We start from the raw sequence: 12,485 nt of genomic DNA on the forward strand, positions 1-12,485 counted from the left end.
GCAGAGGCCGCAGAGCGGGCCGCGCAGCCCGCCGCTCCGCGCCATGGTCCCGCGCGCCCGGCGGCGCCGCCCGCTGCCCGCGCTGCTTGCGCTCTGCACGCTGCTCGGCCGGCTGCAGGTAAGGAGGCCGCCCGCTCGCCTCGCCGCCCCGCGGAGCGCCGCCCCGGCTCCCGCTGCCCGCGCCCCCGGTCGCGCGCCCGACGCCTTCGCGGGGGCTGGGGAAGGACGCGGCGCGGCGGCTGCCAGACGTCCTGAGACCTGGACGGGGCCGCAGGAGCTGAGCATTTGGGGACGGAGAGGGCGGAGGGCTGGGGGCTGCGGGTCGAGCGGTGGAAAGAGGTGACCGGTGAGTGGAGGGGTGTTGGGGTGCAGAACGGGGAGTTTCGGGCCCCCAGCACCCGGACACGGGCGCTTCCAAAAGTCCCACTTAGTGGCAGGCTTTGGCGACGCTTCGGGAGCACCTACGAGGTGCCCCCGCAGAGTAGCTGCTCGTAGACAGCGGCGTAGACAGCTCCTTCCCCCGCGAACAGGAAAAGCCAGGGAAGAATTCGAAGCCGCAGACAATGCCTGCATGAAGTAACCATCCCAAATACGGTTTTCCCATTCGGGCCATTTTGAACCCGCCGGAGTTCTCGGTCCTTCCCTCTATCTGGGCTTTGCACCCTCTCCCCACCTCAGCGTCCCTGGTCGTCTGAAGACTAGAGTGATGCTCGCCTCGGGGGCGTGTGGTGAGACAGGATTTGGTAGTTTCTTCAGAAAGGCTGACATCAGATTTCTTTCTTATGCTCCCCTCTTTTTTATGTCTCCCCTTTCCCCTCCGACTCCCCCCCCCCCCACCTCCCCCCGCCAAACAGTTTAAGGTCCACCGGCTGAGGTTCTGGCCCAGGCTGACACAGAATCATTTGTTCTCAGAACCCTTGTGATGATGTTAGGACAGAATGGTGTTCGCAGTTGGAGAAACCGAGGTACCATCGTGCTTCCAGGGTGCTTCAAGCCAGTAGGGGAGCCAGAAACAGCCCTGATCTCCAAGCGCTCAGCGGGGATGGGGCTGGGACCAGCAGATGGGCACAGCGGGGCAGTGGTTAGTCTCACTGGGGCTCCCAGCCCGGGAGACACCCGGGGCTCCGCTGGTGGCCCACAGGGCTGATAAAAGGCGTGAAGAGGGCTGGGGGTGCCAGAACATGAGCATCTTCCCAAGCCCTCTCAGAAGAAATGTCTTCACCAGATCACTCAGTGCAGTTGCCAAATATATAAAACCAGTTACTGGTTTTCTGTCCTCTCAGAGGAGAGCTATAGTGCAGGAAACCCAGCACCACAAATACTATAAAAGCCTTGTATACTTGGAAGTCCCTCGGAGGGAAGGGTAATGGGTGGTGGTTTTCTGGGTTTCAGCAGTTTCAGATTTCCCTTCTCTGTAAAGATTGGCTCACGTTCTTGTTAACAGCTTTCAGGGTAACAGCAGGAAACCCGGAGAAGACAGGGGAACAGCCCTTGGAGAACTGTGTTTGGGGTGAGGAGGGAGGGGGGAGCCAGCCTGGGATTAGAGCCGTGACAAAAATAACAGGAACGTGATGGGGGCTGGAGCAGACAATTCTCAGGAAGATTCAGTCTGTTTCGTTTCTACTTGTATGAGTCTTTAGGAATGGTTGAGGGCAAAGAAGGCGGAAAAGTCTGCTGGAATTTTTCATTTTAAGCACTTCAGGTGTTGCTTAATTAAGTGTTCAACAGGTTGGACAGGGTGCTGCCTTATTTGAACTATGGGACTAGGGCTTCAGTGAATAGCTAGCCATCTGAGAAAAACCTGCTCTCTACACAGTTAAAAAAAAGCATCTCACATTGTTACTGCAAAAACTATGTATGTACATAGATGTCTAAAATGCAGTAGGTTCTAACGTGAACAGCAATTGCTATCAAAACATTTATTTCTCAGAGCTACCTTTCAGCAAGTGCTGTCTACCCAATTCCCTTTGGGCTACATGAATTATGTGCATTTTTTAATCATACCTAAACAGGAGAGAATCAAATGATGTTGGAATAGCTCTAATGAAATGGTTAGTTTCTGTCCAGTCTCCCCAGTGGAAATCCTTTAGTTCCGAAAGCAGGAGTTAGATGTGGTGTTGCATTATCATCCCCCAAGGGGTACTGTGGTTACAAGCACTCTGTTCAATTACTGCTTCTTTGGCCACCCTGTCCTATTAGTTCAAAGAAAGGAATTACATTGGCGATTAGTTATCACACACTTGGTAAGGCTTGAAGAACTGTTGGGTGTGAAGGGTGGGGGAGGTATTGGTTTTGTAAACTGGTTGGCAAAAACAGCTTCTGGAAAGTGCTTTATCTGGAAGTATTGTATTTAGTTTCATTTACATTATGTTGAATCAATTTCAGTTCACCTGGAAGGCTATAAGTTTTGCCTTTTAAAATATCTCTGTGATTACATCTCTGTGCGCCTCAGTGAGGGAATCTGAATTCAGACATAAGAAGAGTATTTGCCTACAGAAAAAAAAGTTAAAAATTTTATGTTGATAGTTCTGTTTATTCCAAGCAAGCAACTATAGGAGCAGCTGTTTGCATTGAGGTCATTAATCACATAGCCATGTTTATCCCTAGTTATCCAAGACCTAAGGGCAGATTCCCTCATACCCAGGCCAACAAACATATTTGGGACGTAAAACCTTGTGCTGTTGAGAAACAATGGGAAAACATAGCTGGGTCTTCACAGGTCACAGTCCAGTTGAGGAGACGAGAGGGGTGAAGCTGTGCTAATAATAGTGCAGTCTGTGATATGAGAAGCGCAGAGGGTGGTGGAGGGAAGGAGGGAGTCAGTGTAGTCAGAGGAATCAGGGAGGACTTTTGGAGGAGGGGGCTTCTGAAGCGGTCTTTGGAGGATGGGTAGGAAATCAAGGGTCAGAGAGGGAATGATTCCGAGAGGCGGTTGGGGAAGAAAACTTTCTGGTCGAGAGGGTGGTGTGAGTGGTTTAGGCCCAAAGGAATCTTGCCAAAAAAAGAAAACCCACATATTTTTATGACTTCATAGATAGCACAAAGCTATCTGTAAAGCCAGCTTAATTCAAGAAACGCCACAACAGACAGGACATTAAACATTTATAGTTTTTGAGATAACGCTTGTGTGGCCCTTGTTGAGGTGGTAAGGTGGACTAATCAGAAACAGGCCGCAGGGCACTGGAAGGCCTGCGGGGAGACCCCGCAGAGGAAATCCCCTGGGTGGGGCTGGGGCGCTGGGGTAGACAGGTGCCCGCCCCTGCCCCCCTGTCTTCCCGCCCTGCCAGCCCATCCAAGCGGGAAGGCTTGGCCATGCGTTACTACTTTGTTTAGAGGATTACAGACTCGGCCATCAGTGTCCTTTTCCTTCATTTTGTTGATAACAAATATTTCAAACGCTTCCCCCGTTATTTCCTTCCCACCACTTCCCCCCAAAGTGGCACATCTGTAATGTGAACATATTCTCCGTGTTGATAAGGAAATATGAGCTTGCTTTTTCAGTTATCTACCAGAAATTTTTACGCCAGGAAAACTGAAACAATAAAGGTGTATCTTTGAAGGTCAATAAATCAGTATTTTATGAGGCCATGGAAAGGGGAGTTCCAAACCAGGGCCTCCTTTGCAGAGAGTGTTGTTTGAAGAAGGTGCCACGTGAACTTTCTCTGCCAGATCAGTATTAAAATTCCCCCCATGCTATTTTCCTAGTTTTGAAGTGCATGGAAAAAGATAGGGTGTTTTCTCCCACATGGAATGTCCAGTGGATGCTGTCTAGGCTAGTCTTGCTGTGGATGTGGGTCTGCATCCCACCCTGAGGGTTGTCAGCTCTACAAGTGAGTCATCCCCCCAGGGCATTTACCCTCGGGGCCAGGTGGCCGCCAGGACAGCCGCGGTCTGTCTGCTGTCTCTCTGCAGCGTCCCGACCCCAGTCCGCAAGGGAAGTGTGCCTGACCCCACTTCCTGGTACCCAGAGCCGGCGTGGGTGGGATTGCACCCACCAGGTGATTTTCCCTCCAAGCACCTGCACATTCTCCACCTGGATTGTAGGAGGTCGGCACCTTCTCTTCGCGTTTCCCTCTGGCTGCCAGGTGGGAGCTTCCTGTAGGACCCACTGCTAGGAACACTGAGCCTGAAGAGAGCAAGAATGAGACCGTGGACTTCAGCAAAACAGAAGACCCAATGGGTCTGAAGTTCTCAGTGAGCTTTTGAGGTTTAACACTGAGTGGGCGGCAGGCGAGATTCAGCTCAGCCCAGGCCCTGTCTCTGTCCTCGTTGGGAGAGGCGCTGTCAGTTTGTTTCCTGCCAGTGAGCCCGACCTGCACAGCTCCCTGGCGCCCGCCCCGCCCTCGCCTGGGCTGGCCGGCCCTGCTGACCTCACAGTCAGCAGTTTAAGCCGTGTGCTAACTTACTATCTGTCCTTGTCCTGTGGGCCACCAGAGACTTCCAGCCTCCGATTTCTGTGGGCTGCCACATCCAGGGCACCGAACTCAACAGTGAGAAAGAAGACTGCGTTTGTGTTAAATGTGTTCATTTAGCTCAGCAAAGCGAGCACCTCCTCCAAGTGGGAGAGCCTGCAACAGGCTAAGGAGACAGAGAGCTGGGGCACAGCCCTTGTCTCCAGGAAGCACCCAGCCTAGACGCATGCAGACAGAATGCAGTGGGACGCTTGTGTCATCGAGAGCGCTTTCCAAGTGTGGTGGGCACCAGGATAAGAGCTCTTTAACCAGCCTGAAAGTGTCAGGGAAAATATCCCCTTTTCCTTACTGTGTGGTTGTGTGTGTCTAAAGCACAGAAAGAGGGGCAAGGGGGCAGCATGTGAGCTAGGGGTTCAAGGCTGGTTTGGTTCATGCTCTGCCTGGTGGTGGAATGGCAGGAGGCCTGACCGAGTGCAATGCTTTCATAAGACTCTGAAGAGAACAGCGTTCCTGAACTCCAAGGGCAGGCGGGGAGAGGGTGGCGGAGCCAGCACTCAAGGGCCTTCTGTGCAAGGAAAATAGTTTAGATTTTATCTCCATGTATTGTGAACTGGGGAGGGACATGATTAGATTTGTGGGTTATGTGGAAGAGTCCCATGGGGTGGGGGAGTCCAGGGGGCAGTAAGGAGGCCACAGCCCCTGCTTTGGGGAAGAGCTGGTAAAGACTTGAATCAGGTCAGGACGGTGGCAAGAGAAAGAAGTCAAGTGCAGGAGCGATTTCAGAGCCAGCGGGCTGTGCTAGGTGCCAAAGGTACAGGGGCAAAGGATGTGGTTGGACCTATTATTAAAAAAAATAAAAAGTGTGGTAGGTGTCAGAACAAAACAGCTGACCATTTGGATGTATTTTTTCAGTTTATTAAGGAAACTTCTGTCTTAGTCCAAATCGAAATCAAATCAGGTTCAGGTTCAAGTACAGAAGGATTTTCCCCCCCAAACAAACAATGAATAAGGATGCAGTTTAGGATATGGAATCCCATTTGCTTTGAATTATCTTACTGGGAGGCAAAGTTGCTTAAATCCCATAGAGGTAAAACAAACAAACAAACAAAAAACCCACCACCAACAAAAAAACCACAAGCTAAGAGCCCCAAGGCCTTGGGCTCTGCAGGAAATTTCTGTGCTCTGGAATTCAGAGCCATTCCTAACCTAAAGGTGTCTCTGAATCAGAGGTTCAGGAAGTAGGCAGAGTTTAAAACTCAGGACTAAAGAGATAAGCAGCCAGTGACCCCTCCCCCCCCCCAGAGAGTCCAGCATAAGAGCTGCTGTGACCTGCCACATGGTCTTCCCACATTGGCCTCAGATAGGTCACCTGCCCCCAGCAGAAGCAGTGTTTACCTTGGACCCACAGCTCGGCAAAAACTTTTTGCTTACATGAGACACCTTTTCCTGGTGGCTGTTAGTGCCTCAGATGAGTATTTCCCTTCCTCTGCTCAACCCCCTTCTGCTCCCCCACCCCAAAAAGTCCTAGCCTAGCAGGTGACACAGAGGCCCGTCTGGCACAAGCAAAGTCAGAGAGCTGCCAGGTTTCCAAGTGGCAGGAAGAACCGACTGCAAAAACTACCCTTTCAGTTCATCGGAGTAATAATAACTCATTACATTTCCTGTGCAGTGTTGAGAGTACAAGAGCCACTTCCTCCAGCTACCAGAAGTTTGAAGACTTTCCATTAAAAATGAGGAAGAAAAACTCTAAGTTTTCGTGAATGTGATGGTTAAACCTGGCAAGCAGGAAGAGAGGACGTGTACTGATGCACTAATCCTGTTAGCACCGTAGTGTTTGCCGGCTTGGGTTCTCATTACCTCCCTGAAAAATGGGAAATGAGCCACTTTTCTAAGGTTCTGCTTTTTAAAAAATATTTATTCCTTTTTGGAACATCCTTAGCAACTAACTTAGAAGTGTATCCTTAAGCAGCACAAACAGCTGCGAAACTCACATCCAGTTGAAAAAATTCCATCAAAGCCTCTCAGTTTTGTACCCAAGGTAGAAAAGCAGGATCCTGTCTGAAAAGTCCACGGTAATTGAGAATGTGTTCCATTTTTCAAGCCTACTAAGCTGTTCCGGTGCATCATTTAACAATTCCCAGCATCAGGAACTTCCCTATAGCAGACCTAAATCTAATACGATGTCACAATTTGACCCCGTTTCCTCAAATTTGTTCTTTCACGGGTGTAAAGATAACAGTTGGTCAACGTCTTCTTTATTTTAGTGTTTTTCTCGTTGAAGATTGTCAGCCCACTACTTCCCCCTGTTAGGGTTATTCATGCTACTTCCTTTAACCTCTCTGTCAGCTTTTTTTCCTTTCAATTCTCTGGATCCTGATTTGGCGCTTCCAAAACATCTGGGGAACATCAGACTTACCCCACAGCCTGTGCCCCGGGGAGCTCCCCATCTGGTAGGGAAGATAAGACAGCCCAGTCTTCATTCCTTGCAGTTAAGTGGCTCTGAAGCTGCCAAGAGGAGCAAACAAGATGCCATGGGAGCGCGGAGCGGGACAGGGTTGCAGTGGAGAGCTGGGCAGGTGCTGCTTGCCTGGGCCTGAAAGGACGGCATGAGTCTGAGGACAGAGCCAGCGGGGGAAGGGGCCGAGGTGGGACAAGCAGAGCCGAACAGAAAATCAAGTCCTGTCCGGTTGTCTGGAGCCCAGAGCTGGCCAGAGACCACGAAAGGCCAAGGCCAAGTGGGGACGGGAGGGGGTGCTGGTTAGTCACGAACAAACCTCAGGGGTGGGGGTTTGGGACTCTGCCCTGTGGAGGGGGTGGCCCCTGAACCCAGCGTCTGCAGCACCTGGGAACTTGTTAGAAATGCATGTTCTCGGGCCCCACCCCAGGCCCACTGTATCAGACACTGCTTTACCCACCTCTGCAGGCTCTGAGAACCTGTAGGCATGGGATTCCAGAAACAGCTTTTGCGCTCAGCTATAAGTTAATATGTATAGTTAACATATTAAAAGCACCTCCCTCCTGTGTGCCAGGCATGTGTAGGTGCTTTACATAGATTTTCTCTAGTCCTCACTCCACCTTGCCAGGGAGATGAGAAAACAGAGGCCCCCGTTTGCACAGCTCGTACGTGGCAGAGATGGAACCCCTGGGGGCGTCCGCCCCAGCGGCATGGCCTTAACCCCTCAGGGAGACTGCTTATGCCGTCGCCTGTGGACGGGCAGGCAGCAGAGAAAGAGACTTCCAGGACCTGGAGGCAGGGGCGGGGGCAGAAGCAGGCTTCTTTGGCGTTTGGGGAAATAGCACAACCAGTCTGCATTCGTGAGGATCTGCTCAAGGAGGTGCATTCATTGAGGGCTTTCTGTTATTAACTGTCACTAAGCAGAAAGAAAAATGCTGTGACTTTAAGGCTGAGTTTAAACAGGCGCCCTTAGCATTCTCAGCCTAGGGTCCATGTGCTGGTTGCTCCCTGACTCAGGAGGAAAAGAAATGTGACATAGTGAATCATCGCTGCCACTTCCTGAAGCAAAGGCATCTCTGACCACTCCGTGCAACCCCCCACCAGAAATAATCTGTACTGTACCACTCACTATAGCCCTGCTCCTACTCCTGTCAGGACAGTTCACGGGCCGTGTTTATCTGACTTCCGCCACCTGCCAGGCTCTGTCCTGGACAGGGAGGGGTGGGGTGGAGGGAAAGTGTCCCTTTTGATGGGCTTAGGTTTTGCATGTTCCAATTGGTGTCCCTGTGACCAGGCCATTGAGGTCCTACTTATGTGTAAAATTACAAATGATCAAGGCACTAGAATGCAAAACCAGTCATCTTTTTAAAATTTTTTTAAAAATTATTTATTTATTTTATTGGCTGTGTTGGGTCTTCGTTGCTGCACATGGGCTTTCTCCAGTTGCTGAGAGCAGGGGCTACTCTTCATTGTGGTGTGTGAACTCCTCATTGTAGTGGTTTCTCCTGCTGTGGAGCACGGGCTCCAGGCACGTGGGCTTCCATAGATGCAGCACATGGGCTCAGTCGTTGTGGCTCACGGGCTCTAGAGCACAGGCTCAATAGTTGTGGCACACAGGCTTAGTTGTTCCGTGGCATGTGAGATCTTCCCAGAGCAGGGCTTGAACCCATGTCCCCTGCATTGGCAGGCAGATTCTTAACCACTGCACCACCTAAGAAGGACACAACCAGTCACCTTAACTGCATGGAGCAGTCCTCACGGACGAGGGGATGCAGGAGCCCCTCACGACAGGCTCCCAGCTGCTCTGTGCCAGACAGTGAGTCCAGGGTGACCTCATGAAAGGGGCCCCATCCAGTGTGAGAGGCACTCCATCCCTGGCACGAGTAGCAGCACAGGGGCCGGAGCAGCTGCGTTGTGTGTTGGTTGGCAGGCCTGTGTTCTATCCCTATTAGAAAAGACAGTTTGAGCCCAGGAAGACATTCCTGATCTTGATTTTGCAACCCCTTTCCCCCAGGGTGTCTCAAATTTTGCCCCCAGTTGGTGGAGCCTTTCCAAGTCCATGCTTGGGAGTGTGAATTTGATTCAGAACTCGTAGGAAACCATTATAGTCTTCTGTAAAGGGAAGTTAAAAGATCACAACAGTCCTTCAGGAAAAATTATTCATTAATTTACCAAGAATTTGAGCCTCTGCTGCGTGCCTGGCACCGTACCCCCTCGTCTGCTTATCACGAACTGTCTGAGTGGGCTGCCTTGTCTCTTTGTGAGGAAGCAGAAAGATAAGGAAGATGAGGGAGGGAAAGCCTCCAGTGTGGTGCCCGGCATGCAGTAGGTGTTCCGTGAGGGCCAGCTCTTCCTTCTCGCCCACTCAAGATAAATGGTGTCCTCGTCCAGCGATGGGCGAGGTGGTTCTCAGTGTCCTTATGTAGATGGGGGTAACTGTACAGAGTTTGGGAATATGAGAAAGTTCTGGCTCTTGGTCTTTAACGTAATCTCTGACCTTGCTACTCAGACTGGCAGGGTCAGCATCCCCTGGGAGCTTGTTAGAAAATCTGCATTTAATGAGATTTCCAGGTGATGCTTTTGCACGATGAGGACTGAGAAGCACTGCTCTGTGAACCTGGCAGTGGAGGACAGTCAGATTCCCGTACCTGGCACCGTGCAGCACTCAAAGGTCCTAAATAATATTGGGTGGTTGAGTTTGTTTTTTAAAAACCTGTAGGTCAGCTATGGCTGAGACAAGAGAAGATGAAGCTCAACCGTGTTAAGGAAAAAAAGGAAGAATAGGGACGAGATCACACACGTCCGGGGATAGCACTGGACGTGGGGCTTAAAGTCTTGAAAGGCAGGATAGATGAAGGGTACCGAGTGTGGTAATGATTATTCCAGAGGCTCAGGGGGTGGTGTCTGGTGCCTCTCCCCCAGTCCCCACCCCAGCCACCGCGAGAGGGAGGGTCCCCCGCTGCATCTCCCCCCAGGTCCAGCTTCCTGTGGGCACCTGCTCAGCCGCCAGCACTGGCTTAGCCCTTCCGGGACCTGTGAATCTAGTTGAAGTCATTGGAGGTGGCCCTATGAGGACACTGGAGGATGTGAGATGTGGTACGCATGAGATGCGTGGTGGGATACAGGAAGGGTGGAGGGTCTCGCATGAACTCCCCCCAGGAGAGGTGGGATGTGTGCCAAGCCAGGAGGCAGGGCTGGCGTTTGGTTTGGTGATAGAGGCAGGGAGGGCTGAATAAAGCATGAGGACAGGGTTGACACGTGAGCAGGCGTGGTCAGTAGAGTGGCACGTGGGTGGGCAGCAGGCATGGGGGACGCAAAACCAGCCTGGGGGCCTTGAAGGCCCGTGAGTTAACTGAGGATCCTGAGCAGGGGAGTGACCCTGAAAGCAGTGTAGGGCCGACCGTTGAAAAATGTTGGGGGCAGGTGAGTGGAGGGAGGTGGGTGGTGTGCTGAGGGCCTGGTTGCAAGCTTTCAGTCTACCGGGAAGAGCAGACACACAGAAAACAACCACAGAGCCTCAAAGGGACTGGGACAGGAGACGGTCCTGGTGGATGTGAGACCATCTTAGCGCAAGGAGCTAACCAGTCTAGGTGTGTGATCTTAGGTTAAACCAAAGTGGCTGGTGTGGGCGCGTTCACGTGTCAGCTTAGTTGACTCCAGCTCGAGGGCTGACTGGACCACAAGAGCTGGCTGGAAGAAATGCGGGGCAAGGGGCTGCAGTGTGTTTTAGGCCTCGGATCCCGGGCAGGGCTGCCAAGGAGACCGCAGGAGGAGTGGGTGGAGGCGAGACTGAGCACACGTGCAGGCCTGGGGAACCTTGCTGAGGAGCTGGACTTGATCTTGGTCTTGAACAATCTCTGATCTCGCCACTCAACAACCAGCCGTATCAGCATCACCTGAGAGCTTGTTAGAAATGCAGGTGAGGCCCCACCCCAGACCTACCCAATGAGAATCGCCTTTTAATTAGATTTCCAGGTGATTCTGTGCACATTTAAGAAGCAGGCCGGGGAGCTTCCCTGGGGGTCCAGTGGTTAAGATTCTGTGCTTTCAATGCAGAGGGCGAGGGTTCGATCCCTGGTCAGGGAACTAAAATCTCGCACGGCCAAAAAATAAATAAGAAGCGGGCCAGGGCAGTCAAGTCCCTTCCCTGGCCATGTTGGGGGCTAACGGCCTTATTAGCTTGGCGCACCCCAATTTAGAGGCAGAGCCTGGGAGGGTCCTTGGCGTCCAGCAGATCAGCACACTCTTGGAAGCATAAGGGTCATTCATGTTTACTACAGGAGAGAAGAGAAAGTTTTCATCTCAGATGAATAAAAGTTTTTTTAAAAATTCAAGAGTGGCAAAAAAAAAAAAAAAAATCCTTTCAAACTGGGAGAATAAAGGGGCATTCACCGGAGCCTGTGGGGTGATGATGTGAGGACAAGGCAAACCCATCCCAATTACTGTGTTTAGGAAACAAACCATCCTTGCGCCTTCCTTTCAGGGTGCCCACAGCTGCAGACTTCACTCACCCTTTATCTCCCCAGAAGACAAAGAAACTTGCAATAGAAGTTTTGAAATGCAAAGTTATTTCTTCATTTTCCCTTGGGCCATATGTTTTCTTTTCTAGGAGCAGAGATAATAAATGCATTGTGAGGAAAGTAAGAAAGAAAGTTGAGCAGAAATCAATAGACCTTTGATATGCTCCTGTCTGAATAAGTGCAGCACTCTTTTTTTCTTAAAGGAGCTTATCTGGAATCAAGGTGGTCAGAGAAAAAAAAATACCAATGTGGCCATAAAAAGCAGCTTTTAAGACAGCTCATGAAGTTGACTGCAACATATGCTAAATCGAAACAATGAATATGCCAAGACTTCTAATAGACCACAATACTCTACATTTTTAAGGGTGTTTTTTTTTTTCTCTTTTTTAATCAAACCTGACCTGAGTCAGATTTTTTTTTCTGTGTATAATATCTATTTTTTTGTAAATCTCGGGGCAAAATGGTTAAGATAGTAAATTTTATGAGTATTGTATCACAGGTAAACCTAAAAATTGAAAAATCTTAAGGCAAATATTGTGTTTCCTACCTGGTGATAAAAATAGCACGAAGTGCTTATTATTTGAAACATTTTGTCCAAGTGGACACTGGGAACCCGAAGTCAGTATCACAGTCCTGGAGCTGCAGGTGCCTCTTAACTCACCATCTGGGTGCATCTTGTCATTAGGTGTGCGTTTATACTCCTGCCTGTGTGAGGACGCTGCGCTAGTCACACAGGCCTTCCTGCTGTGGCTGGTCCAGCCAGGCATACTGCCTCCTGGGGCATTTGCAGATGCTTTTTTGTCCATCTGAAATACTCCTCCTCCCGACACGTACTATTAATTCAGGTGTCCCACTCAGGGGTCCAGAAGTAGAGACCTGCATTTGACTTAATGCAGGTCTCCGCTCCGAAGTCAGCTCATTCGCGAGCTTCCCTCTCATAATCCCAACACCTTACTTATCCTGTTTCGTTTTATTTTTTTTTTCATTGGAATCATTCCAGCCAGATTCCATTACTTGTTTGTTTACGGTCCCTCTTCTCCCAAGAACTGCAATATCAGCAAGGCCTCTCTCTGCCTAGTATCTACTGTATCCACAAAA

General features: G+C 50.5%; 1 protein-coding gene across 1 annotated transcript in view; it reads left to right on the forward strand.

Annotated features, from left to right (window-relative positions):
- Window positions 1-904: 904 nt before the first annotated feature.
- Window positions 905-12,485, forward strand: part of TNFRSF11A (TNF receptor superfamily member 11a) — a 51,756-nt gene continuing 40,175 nt past the window's right edge. Inside the window, exon 1 of the mRNA XM_057700667.1 lies at window positions 905-965. Within this exon, the coding sequence (XP_057556650.1) occupies window positions 939-965 (27 nt within the window). The 5' untranslated portion in view covers window positions 905-938. The remainder of the gene's footprint in view (window positions 966-12,485) is intronic.

This window comes from Hippopotamus amphibius, chromosome 11 (assembly GCF_030028045.1).
Source record: "Hippopotamus amphibius kiboko isolate mHipAmp2 chromosome 11, mHipAmp2.hap2, whole genome shotgun sequence".
In the NCBI taxonomy this organism is placed as follows: Eukaryota; Metazoa; Chordata; class Mammalia; order Artiodactyla; family Hippopotamidae; genus Hippopotamus; species Hippopotamus amphibius.